Below are 19,002 nucleotides of genomic sequence, written 5' to 3' on the forward strand. Positions count from 1 at the left end.
TAAATTTTATGGTATACATCGGGCATTTCGAAAAGCACGATATACACGTTTTCGGCATATCAATTTCCACGTTTTATAATTCTAAGAGACATCATGAGAAACACGATACGTAACGAATTCCCGTAACTGTATCCCCGATAGGTAGATTACGACAGGTAAGTATCAAATCGTACGTAGCTTCGTATAAATATGAATCGGTATTCAGCAGACCTCTATCTATCCTCTTAATTATACAATCACAAGTATTTGGTCTTTTTACATTAGATTTATACATTCTTTGTCGCGCATACTTCTATAACGATATAACAGGTGAGACCTGTATAACGTAAAAACTCTAGAATATAGAGGGCCAACGAAATTTGATAACGGAAGTATTACTTCAATAGCTTAAATACGAAAGTAAATATACCTAAGCAGTTCCTAATTTGCAGTCAACTTAGAGGCGTATAGCCACGGCACCCTCCCATCTTTACTTTCTCACACATTTCTCTTCTTTCCGTTTTACTTAAATATAAAAATACATAGCCAGTCTATACATAAAGCGTGCAAAGTGGCACAGTGAACTGAGTTATCAGACGTCCTGGATGGTTAACTACCGCTCTCACTGATTGTCGGCGGTTCCGCATCATCGTGAAGTTTACTCGTTTTGTTACTTGACACAGGTATACCTGAGGTTTTTGGCAGCAGGTTAGTTGCATTATCACTAATGGATGTTGTGGCGTTGCACACAGAATTATCAAAGTGTTGCAAACATGGAAATTCCGAACCAGGCAGCAATAAAGTAGTTTGAGTAGGAAGATTAGTTAATGATACCATTCCTGGCGTCACCATTTGTTTGTTAAAGTATCTCCTCAATGCCTCTTCAATTAAATTGGCTATCTTATCACGATCAATCTGTAATAGTCATAAACGTTTCGCTGAAGCTTAAATTTTCACAAGTCGGAATGGCTTGTAGTGATACATGTGAGATAATTTACCTCATTAATAAATCCAAAATGTACAAGTTCTTGTGCGAGAAGCATCGAAGTGTCCATTTGGCTCACAGGACACGTCAATTGTCTATTCATTTTGTCATCCATTCGTAACAATATTGTCATCTGCACGAAATAATATACCGATTAGGATACAGATTTAAGACTCTCTTGTGACCTATCTCACTAAAATACTCTGTGGTCACTCACAAGTAATTCATTACTATCTTCTCTAGGCTTAACATTACACATCATATTAACTACTCTTCGAGACTCGACGTCCACGGGCTCGGGTGTAACCGATTTAACCGATTCTGTCACTTCGGGCGATATTGCCCTCGGTCGGACAGGCGGAGGTAATTTCGCCATAAATGCAGTCAATGGATATATTCCATACCTGGCAACGTAAAATATCCCTGGTTAGCTAACAACTTATCCGATATAAGATACTAAATCTTCAGGCCGATGTACTTCATGACCGAGATACTCACTTTACATCTTCAACAAATTTTTCTAATTTCTCCGTAACGGGAATATCACTTAAACGAATTTGTTGCGAAGGTATTCCTTGATATTTTACTTCGGCGACTACAGTATCTGGTCCATATAGCCTTTGTAACACTTCGTCTGTGATTGTTTCCGAAATGTTAGCTATAAAAAAATTCAATATAACATATAATTTATAATCACAACCAGAATAAATGTGTTTAAATTAATCGTATTTGCCTCAGCTATCAAATTATTATAAAATATATTATTAAATAAGAAATATATTTAAAAAATATTATTTTATAACAAATTGAATATCATGGCACATAAATTACAGAATTGTTTCTCGTAAACTTACTAGCTGAATTGACCAAGGCGTGTGCTGCGAGCAATTTGAGAGAATGTACTTCAAACAGAACGGGATGAAATAACAACTCTCTCGCACTCGGTCTACTAAGTGGGTCCACCTCAAGACATTTACGAATAAAATCTTTTTGTTGAACATCATCTAAAGATTCTATTGTCTTTCGGATGTTATCTTCGGTAACAATTGTACCCGTATCACCGTTTCCCTGAATTTCCAGTGCAGCCATTTCCAAAGCACACATCCCGAATGAATAAATATCAATGGCAGGTGTGACAGAATCTTAAAAGGAGTAACAAATAATTTGAATATGATTTAAATGTGATCCATATCGTTTGTATCCAAACGATGCACTCACTTCCATATTCTGGGGCCACAAAATGCATATTCTTCATGTTCGTTCTACAAGTTTTGATGTGGTGGTGAATTGCATCTGGAGCTACTGTAATTAGAAATAGATTATTGCCATTTTCACAGGTTGTCCGATTTCAAGGAAAGCATCAACATAAAAATGACATATTAATGTGAACGTATTCGACAATGTGTTAAACTTTTGTTTGTAGGGCAGCCACCAGACAGAATTATGTAGACATAGCATATGTAAACAAAATCTATGTTCTAATCAATATGTTTAATAATAATAATGTATCGGGGCATGGTCCCAAGCAAGGTCCCACCTATGGCACTCAGACCAAGTCTATTGTGCCTCAATCAATATGTTTAGAGATACCTATTTACATATTCTATATGTTTGCTGCCGAAATGAATGATTAAACCTCTTTAGAAAAATTGTGTTTCAGCTGGAAAATTATCCTAAAAGTAACTTGAGCCCTCGTACAAGTAATCGTTTTCACATATGTACAAATATAAAAATATCTCTGAAAAGACAAACATGTTTCGGTAGATACGGATGTACAAATAAAACATAAATTAATTCGTTAAAAAGTAATCACATATTTTTCCGTTGATAGCACAATTCTGCTACAAAGAGCCACTTTTTTGAGTCAGAATAAGTAATAAATTCGAGAAGTAAAACTCTTTAAGAATTACAGAGCATGAACAAAAAAGCAACGTATATATTAAAATACAATGAAAACGTGTGCACTAGGTGATTGTGAAAAGGACAAAGAAAAACGCGTGAAACTTTGTCCTCTTTAGTTAAATACAATTACAAAACCAGAACAAGATAGTGCAGCATAGTGGCACTAACATAAAAATAAATTTTCATTATTTGAATACATATTTAATAGAGCTACTTAATAATTATAGTATATAAGTTGTTTACCTCTCTCTGCCTAATTTACTTAGCTGGCAATAGTCGATGACAATCTGCCAAACGTTTTTTTTTTCTTGAAATTCATCACCTTTGACAATAAGACCGATTGAAGAACATCGACGTTGGTAGATTTATCCTCCCGACGGATAAAAGTACAATTCCTACTTCCTCTCTCTTCAAAGGCTTTGCTGTGTTTTTTTCATTATCTAGATTAGCCTATTTGCTATAATTAAAAATGAGGACTCAAGTTACTCCTAAATATGAAAAGACAATTTAACACAATTTTTCTAATGGACTCATGTTACTAACAATATATAGAATTATAGGGAAACGTGTGTTAGTGATAATATATAAATCATTCTAAAAACACCATTTAAATATAATTTGGTAAGATTGCATTCAATCCTACATAATCACAATCAATTTGGTTCTTAACATACATATATATTCACATTCATATATATGTATTAGAGGATGCTAAAAAAAAACTTCACTATTTACAAATGATTAGTAAGTATAATTGACGTACGTATCCCTGTTAAATATTATAATAATACTTTTAAAAACATTTATTTTAGTTTAACGATATATAACTGTCTTACAATTATAATTATTTATAACAAATAATTCTTTTATAAGACATAACTATGAGCATACATGTATATTTGTATGTGTAAATTAATATTTCCATAATGTTTGTGTGTCAAAACCTAGAAAAGCATCTATATTGACACACAATAATGAATCATATTACTCGCCATTTCTATCAATCAGGAACTGAGTCATATAATTATTATTTATCTCGACTGAGTAATAAGTAAATAAAAAGCACAAAATGCAATTCTGAAAACACCTCTTTACTTATACTTTTATACATATTGTACAAAAGCTAAACAAAATTCGAAACTGAAAAAACGTATTGAGAGTCAAATAGCTAAATTGAGCAAAAAATATAGAATGTATTATTTTTTGCTCATATTAATAAAAAATATATGCCTTCTAAAGACTTGAATCTTCTTTATATCCTGTATAAACATCCTGTACAAAAAAAAGAATACTAGGACAAATAAGTTGCTATCATCTTCATATTTCTCAAACAGAACTGTTCATATGAAAAAAAAAAAAACATATTTGCCTTTGTTAAGAGAAAAAATTACAACAAAATATAAGATATAACATAAACTTTTGACAATCCTGTGAATAAGAAGATAAAGATGCCTCATAAATATAATCTTATTACATATTAATTACTTTTAAAAGACAACAATTTTATTTTTATAATACACACACACACACACACACACACACACAAAGCATATGATAATTTGTATCTATCAGACACTATTTCAGATATAATGTATGTAAATTCAGAGGCATGCTATCTGACTTTTTTAGATGCAAAATAATATCGCAGTATATATTATATGTCTAATGTAACAGAGAAAGCTCTTTTATATTCTTACATAAGTACTTACCTGAACCAATTTTTACAAGTCCATTATGTTGAATAAAAATAGTGTCACAGGTAAGATTTCCATGTATAATAGGAGGTGAGCAGGAATGCAAATAACTGAAACATTTCACAAATGTAACATACGTAAATTGAGAATAAGCTGTATAAAATGTATTATATTGTTTGTACTACCTGAGTGCAGAAAGTATTTGTGTACACCATCGTTTCCAAGCTTGTAGAGGCAACTTTTTTACATTGCGTTTTGTTCGTTTTAGGAACTGTTTCAGAGACCCAGATGACATGTATTCCGTTATAAATATAACCTGACAAATAACATAAAAAACAAATTAATAAAAAAATATGTAAACGCTTATATAAACACTATGGAAACTGCATTCATAATTACATATAATTAATTGACTTACTCGGGGTTTATCATTGTGAGTATCTGTCCAATACCTATGAAATTTAACAATGTTAGGGTGCTCCAATTGCGTTAGGTTCTCAAAAACGAGTTGTATTTTTTCTTCCTGAGCCTTGAAGTTTTTCCTTTCCGAAAATTGTACCTCATTCCACACCACTTCGACACCTTCTTCTGTATCCATTGCCAGGTAGGCACAGTCAATTCCTGGAACATCTCTTTGTTCCACCTACAAACAAATATTAGTATTTCTAATCTCCATATTTCCTTAATTATTAAGTAAAAAAAGTATAGAGCTATGTAAGATACATTTATTACAAAAATTTATAAACACATATAGTGTAATATAGTGTTGTTAGTAGTAGACTTTTTTTTAGTATATTCTATTTTAGTATATTCTACATCTTCAATTTTGTGTCTATATATATATATATATATATATATATATATATATATATAATATATATAAATATATTATACCCGAATTTACATCTATCATCATCCATGTACTCCATTATTTCAAATATTATTGATATTTGCTGTAAATGCATGTAAGTGTAACTGTAAAAAATACTTTGTAAATGCATGCTGTAGACTGTGACCGAGTGGGTTTAGCCAATGCAATCTATGGGTCTATATATAGTATAATGGATTGTATTATTGTAACCGTTCATTTTAAGTGTACTTAAAGTGGTGTTGAAACGATTTCAACGCCTATGTGCTATTACATGAATGTGACCTTGTCAGGAATTCGAGGAGGGGGAGATAATTTAAAAGAGGGTTTGCCACACTGTAGACATTAGTAATAATAATTTCAAACTTGTTCACAATAATATAACGCATGTAAATTGTTATTGTCGCCATTCCAATTAGTATAACACAGTGTAAAATATCTTTTAAAGAAATTAGTATAATTCTGTGTAAAAAAATACTTTGAAGAAATAAGAACTTAACACAACTACAATAAAACATAAAAATTATTCTGTGCCTCCTTGTTATGTATGTACATACTTCCATTTCAGTAACTTCGTTTTCAGCTCCTCTCGTTGATCCAAAGCTAGAACCTTCAGCTACCGTTGATTTGGAACCTACATATACCTGAAATAGGCACACATCCTATATTTAATAAAACATATATAAATAGATAATATAGATATAAAAATTTATATTACTGCACAGATATATATATATATATATATGTATGTATGTATGTATATATATGTATAATATCTTTATTAATCTAGTTCACACAATATAAAGATATTGTTTTTTTAACCAAAAAGCTAGAATTAAGTATTATAATACTTACTTTACAAAATATCAATACATATCGATAACAATAAATAAATAAACTCAAAAGAATAAATAAATTGTAAATTTTCGTCATTGCCAAAATATAAAAGCATACAATAAGCAATGTTTAAAAAATTGATAAAATAAAAATTTGACAAAAACTCGATTATTTGTAATAAATAATATATTTGAATTTCTATTAAGATAATATCCCAAGTCTATTATCAGTAATTAATTTATGTGTTAATTTTTAATATCATTTGCTACTACAGCAGAATGGCTCAAAAACTGACATTTTTTAATTGTCTGTCTTTTAATAAAAAAAATTCTTTTTATGAGAATTCAATGTACTGAACACGATACTTTTATTCTTTTACAATCAGTATACCAAATTATATCAAAATTACATTTAAAAATAATATTACAAAATTTTATTGATTCAAACATTCAAACTTGAAAAATTTATTTTTAAAGTTGTGTTGTAGCAGTATTAAGAGAAATCAAATCGAATTATTTACAAATATCAATAATCATTAAAACAATATTAAAATAAAAACTCCAAGTGTGTGTAAAAAGTTCAATTAAATATTAGAAAAGATCATGTGACAAAGCATAAAATTAATCTTTAACGTCACAGTAAGGATGGTAAAGATCGTTTTATTTCTGCACGAAGAAGCAAGAATGGCGTGCAAGGCGTAAGGATGATCAAAATAATTTCTTTGATTTATACATTCGATAACAGAACGTCAGCAATCTATTTTTAAGATAAAATATGAATGAGCCTAATATTGGTTAGACATTTGTGCCAAGAGTTCAGTATGAATTAAGACACAGATGAGGTATACTAAATAATCAGAGAAAACCACAATGGTCTAAAGATCTTTCATGCAAATCTGTACAATTCAAAAGCAATCTCCAAGCAATACCATCTGGGTACATATAATCACCTGTATAAATGTAACATAAAATGAGTTGCCAATATTTATTGTATATAAAGCAACTGACACAAAAGCATTTAAAACAAATTTGTCTTTAAATATTGTTGCCATTTAAAAGACATTCAAGTAAATTAAAATGTAGAGAAATGTGAACAAGATACGAGTTTTCTTGTTTTAATACCCCAATACTTCTGCATTTACAAATTGTAGTTTATACGATACCTATGTACAATTTAGTTGCATTATGTTAAAGTATATATGTTGCAAAAATAATAATCTTTATAAGACCATTATATGCAATAATATAATACTGTTAATATTAATATGTAATATCTAAATTATAATATTTGGCTCTGTGTATGAGTGCGTGTGCACAGAACCTATAAAAAACTTCTTTCTTAGCGCTCAGCTAAACAAATACTTAAAATCAATGTAGAATCTACATTGTTATAATAATCTTTAAAATGTACAAATATTAATATATGTTAGATATTAATATATAATATGTAAATTATAATAATTTGGATATAAAAATCTAAAAACATAGAAAATTCTTATAGTAACCTGTTTTTATATATAGTTTATATAGTTAAATAGTTAAAATCAATATAGAATCTGTATAAAGGATAGGAAAGTGAGAGAAAAATTGTATGGTGTTACTTTTTATATCAAGTCAAATAATTGAAAAAGTTAATTTTGTTTGTGCATGTTTCAAAGTAGAAATTTTATTCTTTTATTTCATTTATAAGTTATGTCGATAAATAGAACATTTTTCTTTAACTTTCTTCCAGAATCACATAATGCTACTATAAATATGGTTGAGATAAAAATGTAAATCTTTGTCCCTTCTTGGGATATCCTTAAGCTCAAGGAAATGAATTGCTCTTTGAGACACAGATATTTTTGCGAGTTACGTTTAACATTGAGCATTAAAGCAACTGTATTATTATGGCAAGTTCCAACAAGTCTCTGCCATATAACCAAAAGCTTGAACTTTTTCTTCTTTTTTCTTCAATATATGAGAAAAAAGAAAAAGATATATAAAAACAAATAGTACATCTTCCAGAGATGTTTCTACGACATTCATTTATAATGAATAAAACAAGAAGTTTAAAAATGTTGAGCTCTTCAACATAGAAAAAAGAAGGAATAGTAAATGGTGCGAAATGTGAGATCAGCTTAAAAAAACAGACCTAAAAGTATGAAAGATGTGCGAAAGAGCATCTCTAAAATATTTCTACATTCTTCAGTCCCTAACAAACTGAAGTAATCACAGACTACAAGCAAAACAAGGTAAAAGTGGTCTTAGCGCAGTGGGCAAGCAAAGGAAGGAGAGGTAAAGGCAAAAGACAGAGTAATAGCATAGTTAGTGAGATTGCAACAAACATACCTCTTCCCGGCGTTTAAGCCACCGCCCGCACGGGCTCTCCTCCAGGATCTCGCTCTCATCCTCCGAGTCTTCACCACTTTCTCGCGGTGACTTGTGCTCTGGGTCCGTGCTGGAGCGGCTCCCGGGCATCACACACGCTTTTGCGATTAGTTAGAGCGGCAGCAGCGAACAGCAGGCCAAACTCATCGGTGACGATCTCCGGTGATCTGCAGTGCTCTCGTCTAGTCTCGCATCGGGTAACAAAGACCGGCGACGTCCTGGGATGATCGGATGCTCGCGAAAACGGTGGCGACGGCAGCGTCGGCGTCGTCGATGTCGGCTACGACGGCAGCAACGGCAGCGATAGCGACGGCGACGGCGACGACAGCAGCAACGGCAACCACGACCACGACCACGACGGCGATGACGATGAAGATGAAGATGACGGCGGCGGCGCCGATGGCGACAGCGACGACGATGGTGGCAACAACAACAATAACAATAATAACAAAGTCGCAGCACGCGTTACTCGTGCGTAACAATGCGTAAACGGATACTACTACGTGTCCACTGGCCTCGCACTGCACTCACAAGTGACACATGCAGGTGCACACAGCGCGCCCGCTCGTCTGGCCAACTGGCTGAGACCCGGAGCGGCGATATTTCTGATCTTACGCGACGGACGCGCGTTACTCGACGCTACTCGGCTTCGTTCAGGGACGCGCCGCGGTGATGCACATCGCGCTATCCGCCCGCGTATCGCACTGTCAAAATAAAACCTCCCTATTGCGAGCGAAACTGCCTCGATGTGACACACACTCTGGCACTCATTTTCGTTATATCTTCGGTCACGTTCGCCCACCCGACAACCAAAGAACTGGCGAGTGCACACCACCTCTCGTCACCGCGACCGTAACGCCGCCTGTCGGCCGACCCGCCGCGACAACGCCCCCCAGGAAGGCATACGCGCGCGCGATTAGACGGCGAGCTGACCAATCGCCCGATACGTCGTTATTATCGGAGAGAATGCTCTCTGTCGTACCGATTAGTTCATGCAGCAGCATCAGCATCGCTGATGTTCGAAACTTTAGAGTATCGATATGTGCTCTTTTTAACATGCTTCTTTTTGCATCGTTCTCTTTTTCTCCTTTTTTAACAGATGTATCTCAAACGCAATAAAGTGTAATAAGATAGACATGTAAATCATTAAAGAGCGCAAGGATAAGAAAAAACCTTACTCTCTCTGTCTTCTTTTTCTGTTAAATATATTTCTCTTTAATCTTGAATATAATTATTCTGTTATAACATAAATATATCATTGCTTGCTTATGTTGATTTTATTATTATTGTAAAATAAAATAAAAGTTAGCAATAAGAAAAGAAAAATTTTTGATCCCGAGAAAGATAAAGTATTTATTCAAAAAGTCTTAATTCAAATATAAACAATAATGATAATTGAACTGTTAGGAGCCATTTAAGGACATTCGATATATAATCGATGTCTATTACAGGTATAACATTATCTCTTAATTTTTAGAAATACGATTAGCAATATCGATTTTATCAGAGATAAACCAAGAAAACAGAAACTTATGATTTATTAGAAAAAAATTAAGGCGTGCAATGATTCTTGAAATCATAAAAAACAAAAAATTAATCTTGTAAAGAGTCAATCTCGATATTTTCTATCGATATCGCAGGACTATCGCATCCTGTGTTGATTACGTATCCTTTATTTTTATTAGTTGATTACAATTTTTCGCCTTTTTGCTGTTCTCATCAAAGATTTACTATTTCTGTAAAATCTCTTAAAAATCCGTATCTTGTGTGTAATACTATTAATCATTCTCATTCATCATGAAATGACTTCGCCGACGTGGTTATGTTCGTTCCCTGTATTTCGCATGATACCATGCGTTCGGCGAAGCAGTATCTTTCGAACTTGCGATTTACCGCAATTTAGCGCCTATGACACATCGTGTAGCGAGAAATGGGTGCACGCAGATAAATTCTATTGACAACTTGTTGACAAAGTTATGAAAAACGCGCTTATGATGTCCGAAATATCGCAGATGTATACGTCGCACATGTGTTAATTTTTTAAACGAATCGTTTACTGGCCGCATCATCGTTTACTCGTACTTTTTTATTTTGTTATTAATCAACACTCTTTTCTTAACTTAATTTTTTTCTACAAAGCTACATTTGTAGTTTGTACAAAAATGTCATACATGAAAACATTACCTTTGCTAGACGGGACGAAATTAATTGTTATAGAAGAAGGTTAGTTATATTCCTTTTAAGTATACAATTTAAATTTATAATTTATATATGCATATTGTTTCATACATAAAATAAATTTTTGTTTTTTGGTAAATTAAAAAAGTACTTTTCTTATACTTTACAGGCTTAGATGCGACACATGCCACAGCATTGATAGCTGGATGGATACACGTATGGAAAGAAAAGAATTCTGACCACAGTATCGAGTTGTTGTCATTTTCCGAACCGAAAGCCTGGTACGACAGTGGACCAGAACCACTTACCTCTACGAATACAAACTTGCATGATTATTTTACTGTTGACACAACTAAAAACGCTGAAAAGAGAGATCTGGAAAATCTTGATCGTGCACTCAACCTCGAGCTGAAACCTCAGACTACAGTCGTCGTCAATTGCTTAAGTACCTTGATTTTGTATGTAGGTTTACAAAAGACTCTATGGTTTATAGATAAGTTAAGTAAACGGGTGTCACAATTGATATGCATTTATCGGAGGGATTTCATAGACAAAGTTCCTGCAATTGAAACTTTTGGTACTACTTATGTTAAGCTGGAGAAATTTGTCGGAATTATTCCTACAAACAGTTTAGTCTATAATGCAATGTTCACTCATAGAAAGTTGAGTGGTTCTGTGATATGTCAAACAGAAGTGATAAAACAGGATATTGAATCTTATCAAATCAATGCTGAAAAGATTACCGTACCAAGCATTTGTAAAACAGAGCCAATCAAAATTGAATCGTCGTTTAGGATAGAAATGAGTGCTCAGGAGATGGCGCAAAGAGATAAGACACCTTTACCCTACACTTTAAATGCAACAAGTACATCTAGAATATTGTATCAACCGGAAGATGTGGATGATATAGATGAAGAGGATCCTGATGATGATCTATGTATATAAATTTGTAAAATGAAAAGAATTGTGTGAATGTTATAATAATAACATAATATTTTAGATTACACTGTGAGACAAATTTTTCCAAATGCTGATGCTAGAATCTTAGAAACGAATATGAATTAATATAATAGAGATAAAAAGTAGTATTCCTTTCTAGGGTGATATCATTAATAAAATAAAGGCATTGAAAAATAAGTAATTGAAAAAACTACAATGTAGTTATAATATATTAATATTATCAATTTGTAATTCACATATATAATTTTATTTCTTCTACAAATATAGTGCTAATTATTCTCAGTGATTCAACTCTCAAATCAAGAAAATTTCAGTAATTTCTTAGTTTCATGCTGTAACATTTTTTTAATTTGCTAATAATTACAACATATATGAGTCCGATGCACCTGGGAAAAAGCTAACGATAAATCATAAACTTAATTTGAAGTTGCCACTGATTTCAAGTACCATTCAACTACAACATATATACAAAATATCTCTCTGGGAAGAAGGTAACATTAATTGAATTTTTTAATTTTATAATTGCCGTGCATTTATTACTCATCGATTTACATATAGTATTTATAATAGATTTATTTTAATAAATAAAACGACAAACAAATTCGTATATGAAGAATAAAATCATAAATAGAAATTCATTCAGTAAATTTGCTATGTTCATTTTTCGAGATATTACACAATTCTAATATAACTCAATATAATATTGCCAAAATTATTTCCATATTTTCTACATTCCATATTTTGTCATTCAATTATTATATCATAGCATCAAATATCATTAACTTAATTAAACAATTAAACTATAATAAATAATTAAGATATCCTTTATTAAAAAGTTTTAGTTAAATTTTAACTGTTGTTTTAACTGTTAAAACAATTCTTTAGTAGTGAAACTATGTATTTAGGAGTGCAGTATGTCATATACTAAACACAGCCTTTATCTATTTTATACAGAGTCACAGTAAAATGATTAAGTAATATATGTAATACTGATGTTCATAAAAATAATAAGAATATGTTACTGCACTGTGCGTGTGCAATGTAAATTACATCGTATTTTATTAATGTAAATATTTAAAAAATTTTTCACTGATAAATGATATTTCCCATGAAAAATATATAATCTGAAGAATATGCTTTATAAATTGGATCATATATAAATATAACTATACTAATATAAAATTATTCAAATAACAATTAGTTATTTGATCAATTTGTTGTGTGCATACTTTTTATAAATTATTTTGAATGTACATATAGTCAAATCTCCATATTTTTGATTAATTCAGTATTTATAAATCTAATTTTTTTTGTATTTTTCTCTTGCCATTCACACTTGCCATTTGACAAACATAAAATGAATGCGTCAATGAAGTTATGAACATTTCATAAACAAAAGTTACGCAATTTGTCTTATCAAATCCAATAAGAAAAAAGAAGTCACACATGGACTGGATTGCATAAATTTCCATTTGATGCATAATAAAATATACATACATAAAAATCTATACTTTTGAAAACTAGAAATAGAGATTACATGCATAAGAAAAGCGGAGATTCAATGTACTATAAAAAGTTTTACCAAAATGTTCAGAAAATAAATTAAGCGTTAAACGTATACAAAAGATTTTGGTCATGGAAATGTTGTGTACCATCAACATGCTGCAGAACTCTGCTATCCAACAAGCAGCGACCATATTGTACAGCATCCTCCCGGTTATTAACAATGCCAACTTCGAGTAACCAGTTGACCAGATCCGTTCCCAAAAAGACACCCTTATAAACCTTCAATAAACGCCTACGGCACATGGATATGCGTGCTCGACATGCGCCTAAGTGACAACGATTAAATTGTTCTCGAATCTGTCTTGCTTCTGGAGTAAGAGCTTCCTCGCAGGGAAGTTGCAATTCTTTTCCTATCAAAAATACAAAATATTGAATATATAAAATCAAATATGTATAGGTATAAAAGCAATCGATATAATATGAAATGTGTATTATATCATAAAGATACTATACCAGAACGCCATTTTCTGCACATCTTTCGCAGCCAGCATCCTAGTTTCCCAAAACTAGGATCTAGTCCAAAAATGGCGAATGATATTAACGATTGCCCAAAATTCAAAATTACATCTAAGAATGCAAGCTCAGCATAAATGCCAGTTAATTGTTCCATTATCAATGTTCCCACAGATATCGATAAGCCCTACAATATATATTAAATTTATTTTTGCAGTCTTAATCAATTCTCACAGGTGAAAAAAAAATTTACATACAATAAACATGGAACATAACAGCAAAATAAGAAAAACGAGATGTCGTAAAATTTGAGGATCGTTATTTAAGTTTGTTCTCTCTTCTCCACAACCATTTTCATCTCCACAACCATTTCTATCTTCACCAACTATGCATGCTCCATTTGGACAACCATTTTGAAAGTCACAACCAATTCTATAAGTGTTTATCAATATTGTCAACATCAATTTACAAGTTCTTTACATATTGAAAATATGTACATATTACTATTTTTTAACTTACACAGGTGTTGAATTATTAATTAATGGAGAAACTAAGTCTTCTACATCTACTATAGTTCTTTCATTATTTTCGGTGGCAGCATTTTCTGCATTATTTCTCAGATGCTCGTATGACATCACATTGTGCCTTCTCTGATATCGCTGTTGTAAGACCAAGCAACCTAATGTTACTGTGTACAGAAAAATAATCATTATATAAATTTGTGTTATTAAGTTTTTAAATATATACATCTTTGTTTAATATGTAATAATTAAAAAAATAAATGTTACTTATATCAAAAATATAAATTGATAATTCTTATAACATACCAATAAAACAGAATATTAATACAAATGAAGATACAGCAGCTTGAGTTCTGCCTAATTGAAAATTCGGATTTTTTAAATCAAGATCAGATGGATTTAGTCTAACAGTGGCACATGTTAATGTCACGATTAAAATAGGTATTCTGTAAATTAATATAGATATACAATAGATATCAATACACAATAGATAAAATACAGAAAGATATGTAATTTAAATAATTGTAGAAAGTAATTAAGTTAATACGTTCGTACCCCCATCCAAGAGGATAAAACCATTTTTGCAGATTTTCAACAAAAGATAATGAGCGTGAACTCAGAAATAATAATGTTGCTGCTATTGCAGCTGTCCATATCCTACTGGCATATACACCAATAGTTATTAGAATAAACTGGACATACCTGTAATTAGTTCAAAATAATTAATAACATTTTAGTTGATAAAAATGATTAAATAGTCAATTAAAATTTTATAATTACCATAATATTGTCTGATTATTTGCGTCAAGTTTTGACCAAATTATCACACCTATTGCTACTGCAAGCTGAAAATAACAAAATATTTTGCATAAAATTGAATAGATAATGTAATAAATATGTAAATATGTAATAATTATGATAATTTATCATTTGTATATGTACCTGTGCAATCACAAGGCACAGAGTATATCGATGAGTGATTTGATTATATCTTTTCCGTCCAAATCCGAGGAAGCATATCAACAACCATACGCAAACTGCTGCTGATATGACGCTTATATCAAAGGAAAAAATATTAAGCTGCTGTGCATAACTAGCCGGTGTCGTTCCAGCAGAAACTGCATTGATCATTTTAGCCGATACAAACATAAGCGGAGCAGATAGAAACGTACAGGCTACCATAGCTGACGCAATTAAATCGATCTCGACATTATATCGCAAGGTGAAGATAAACAGAGTCGGTGCCGTTGGGATGGTACCATACAAGAAGCCATATGTACTTAAATCTCTTGTTTCCGTGACATTATTCCCGGCATTCAAGAGAATAATGGACTCTCTTATGACTAGAGGCAAGACTAGCAATTTCACCGAGATCAGTATGCCTGGTATCACTAACGCTGAACCTTTCAATTTGTGTATTTTTCCTACCATCATTAAACCAAGGAGGAACAACGCGCTAGCGGAGAAAGCGTTACCTAGCACCTCGAGTATCGCGGCGAGAAAATGTGGTACACTATGACTAAAGATAAAATTTCCTACAATGCCCAAGACAGTCATGAAAAGTATGGGATTCAGCACGACGCCCTTCACGACAGAATAAACCATGTCTCTGAGATTTGTGTGCTCTTCCACACGTCGCTTGCCTATCTCTAATAATATAAAACCAATTGGATTTAAAATCGCCAATGATATAGGAGCCATAAGGTATAAATAAGCGGTAAACTCTGGGTGTGTTTTTCCATAGAGAGCATGAACTGAAAGAGAAATATTCCATGTAAAGTATATAGAAAATAATACGGAACATTGTGAAATTTCATGCGCAGAAACTTAAATCCATTCTTACTCATTGGATATCCAATAGCAAAGTCATTGCTCTGAGTAGTGAATATTGCAAAGAGCGCCGCGCGTCCAGGATTCGATGGTTTTTTAATTACTAATGACACCACAAGCACACTAACAAAAACGCAGCTCTTGGCGAGCAATATAGCAAGGAGAAATTTCCAATTAACCAGCGTAAAGTCAAGCTTCGCCAGAGACATAAAGATTAAGGATGGCAAGGCAAAAGTGCCAACAAAGGTATTCAGGCCTTTTGTTTCCGTCTTTGTTATCACGCCAAACCTTCCTGCTGTATATCTGTAATATACAAACCATTACAAAGTCCATTATAAAAATTTATTTAAATTTGTTATATAAAAAGATCTCAGAATATAATTTAAAAAAAAGAAACTTAAGTGGATACTCAAATTCTTAATAAAGTTTATCAGGCTATTAAGTAATCAGTAAATATATTCTTACCCACATAATATAATACCAAAGCACTGTATCAACGCAAGATACAAGTTATCAATTGGTTCATCCCCCGTCTCGGCATATTGATTTATGCTCGATGATAGAGATGTCGAGGCAATATTTTCTTCATTAATCTAAATAAGGAAAAAAGTAACACATATAATTATGTTTTACATAACATTAAGTTAAAGCAACAGTGACTTATTGTATTCATAAATTATATTACCATTTTTCTTACTATGTGAAAAGTATTATCATCTTTTTAATATATCGTTGGTGTTATAAAACTGCTCTTCTTGTGCAGTGAACTTATATGGTATTGTTTCCATTAATATCAGGAAAGAATATGCATGTTACACAAAATCAACCTGCAAGCACAAGTTTTATTCAGTCTTTCCTCGTATAATTCTAAAATCCTTTCACATTCAACCAATTTAGAGTTTAATATATTTATCAATAACATTTAACAAATCAAGAAAAATCGAGAAATCATAAAGAGTGATATATGTACTTTTTGATATGCACATAAAAAAACACGCGCTCGGAGCGTACAATTTATGAGACCGGAAAATGTTTTGCAGATAGAGGAGTAAGCGATAAATTATCAGCGCTCTCTTCTCTCCCGACAGTCGTCGGTCCAAGTTCTCGCCAACCGATTGGAACATATGTTCAAAATCATGAATGGGACACTCGTCGCACTTAATTATTACATAGATATCACCGCAAAAAGAGAAACATCAGCTAATCGATATGCATGTTTCTGTTCTGGGTATGCGGCAAATGGAACGAAAAATCCCGTGGTGTCGCTGTCTATATTTTGGTGACGAGAGACGAGGAGCAAAATACGCTACGCGCGAGAGCAAGGTCCAACGTAGCGTAGGCCATTCGCGACAAGCGCGAAGTCACGCACAACGCGAGAGCAGGTGATTCCCGCGCAGCCGCGAATATTGACAGACTCAGCAGACGAGCAGAAATAGCGGAATGTACGACGATTGGCTCCCCGCAAGTCACGTGACTCGAGCCAAATAATTGCGCCCTTAGGCACGAGATAGGTGATTAAACGTCATTAATTATTTTTGTCATTACGAACTGAGGAAGAATATATATATTGATTATCATATATCATATATGATTTATTTATACTTTATTAATCTTATTTATACTTTATTTTCTTTCGCTTTCTTTTATGATTCGTATATTTAAATTATATATGAATTTAGGCGCTTATCAGAGTATACATAAAAAATGTATACATGCGATATGTTCGGAAATTCGAAAATACCTATGAAAGAATTAATGATCATGCTTTTTTCACCAACGTAGATTAATTTTATAACGGCTTAATTTACTATTTATCTTTTTATAATTTTTAAAATTACAAAAAGGTATATAAGATTTAAAACTAAAAAAAGTTAAACCGTGACTAAAGTTACTCTACATTGATAGAATAATATACATGCATAAATATACATGCATATTTAAATAAAACTAAATAATATTTAAATATATTTAAAGCATTTATAAATATAATACATTGAATAACAAAGAAACGTGTGTTTTCAATATAAACCTTTTCTGCGAAAAATCCTTCATATCAAGAATCCATTTATAGATCAAATTATATCAGAGCAGATTTAATTAATTTTATCAATCAGTTTGTAAAATTAGATCTGCTCTGATATTTGATCCTTCTGATATAATTTGATATATTTTAATATAAAGATTTTTCCAGAATTGTTACAAATTTTTAAAATGTTTAACATTTAATACAGCAAAATAAAATTAAATGTGTGATAAAAACAAAAGTTGCACTTTGTTCCTGAAACATTGTATAAAAACTATTGCTCGAAAACAACTGACATATAGTGGGCGTTAAGATTAAAGAAGCCCATTAGATTTCATTATGCGCAGTTATCTTGGTCATTGATAAGATTTCCATAGATTGCGCAAAACAGTCAATAGAAATGACGTCTTATAAAACTTCTAGAGTCTCTCTCACAATGAAAACAATTGCAAAATGTATCTCGATTGTATCTGTAACACGAAGCTATGCTTTATATCTTTAAATATGAGAAAATAAGATTCAACGAACCTGTTCTAGTTGTCATCAACTTCATCTCTTTTTATCATTTCGTATATCTTGATAATTTTATCAAGTAATTGACAAATCAGAAATCAGTTCATCATCCACTTGACACTGTGTATCTATTATCGAGTTAATTCTCTCCATATTTTTTTTCATATGTGTTTTTGAAGGTATACATTCTTAGCCAACACAAAGCCTAAAAAATCAGGTTATAAGGTCATAACACTTTAAAGATGTCTTATGACATCTTTATTTCCTGATTTTTAATTTTGTGTTGCTTCAATTGCCTTCTTATATTTTCTTAAGTAAACAATT

The 19,002-nt window shown here is 31.9% G+C and overlaps 3 protein-coding genes across 4 annotated transcripts; 1 reads left to right on the forward strand and 2 right to left on the reverse strand.

Moving 5' to 3' along the window:
• Positions 1-588: 588 nt before the first annotated feature.
• Positions 589-8,724, reverse strand: LOC105835305 (nuclear receptor-binding protein homolog). Its single transcript, XM_012678440.2, has 11 exons — positions 8,596-8,724; positions 5,986-6,072; positions 4,979-5,203; positions 4,746-4,876; positions 4,576-4,670; positions 2,183-2,266; positions 1,819-2,106; positions 1,463-1,622; positions 1,182-1,368; positions 978-1,097; positions 589-894 (listed from the first exon to the last, which is right to left on the reverse strand). The coding sequence occupies exons 1-11, from the start codon at positions 8,722-8,724 to the stop codon at positions 589-591; spliced, it is 1,812 nt and encodes a 603-aa protein (XP_012533894.1).
• A 1,344-nt stretch (positions 8,725-10,068) lies between these two features.
• Positions 10,069-12,003, forward strand: LOC105835315. The gene is made up of 2 exons (XM_028193159.2): positions 10,069-10,857; positions 10,982-12,003. Exons 1-2 carry the CDS (start codon positions 10,797-10,799, stop codon positions 11,755-11,757), a joined length of 837 nt encoding a protein of 278 aa, XP_028048960.1. The 5' UTR covers positions 10,069-10,796; the 3' UTR covers positions 11,758-12,003.
• A 282-nt stretch (positions 12,004-12,285) lies between these two features.
• LOC105835314 (integral membrane protein GPR155) lies at positions 12,286-17,644 on the reverse strand. 2 transcript variants are annotated; one of them, XM_012678456.3, is made up of 12 exons: positions 17,113-17,644; positions 16,828-16,969; positions 16,608-16,735; positions 16,156-16,445; positions 15,255-16,066; positions 15,093-15,157; positions 14,868-15,014; positions 14,619-14,758; positions 14,311-14,479; positions 14,049-14,223; positions 13,792-13,978; positions 12,286-13,688 (listed from the first exon to the last, which is right to left on the reverse strand). In XM_012678456.3, exons 2-12 carry the CDS (start codon positions 16,828-16,830, stop codon positions 13,375-13,377), a joined length of 2,430 nt encoding a protein of 809 aa, XP_012533910.1. In that variant the 5' UTR covers positions 16,831-16,969; positions 17,113-17,644; the 3' UTR covers positions 12,286-13,374. The 2 variants fall into 2 exon arrangements, with proteins under 2 accessions (XP_012533910.1, XP_012533911.1); XM_012678457.3 differs by having other exon boundaries at positions 17,154-17,643.
• Between the last annotated feature and the right edge of the window lie 1,358 nt (positions 17,645-19,002).

This window comes from Monomorium pharaonis, chromosome 3 (assembly GCF_013373865.1).
Source record: "Monomorium pharaonis isolate MP-MQ-018 chromosome 3, ASM1337386v2, whole genome shotgun sequence".
Taxonomy (NCBI): Eukaryota; Metazoa; Arthropoda; class Insecta; order Hymenoptera; family Formicidae; genus Monomorium; species Monomorium pharaonis.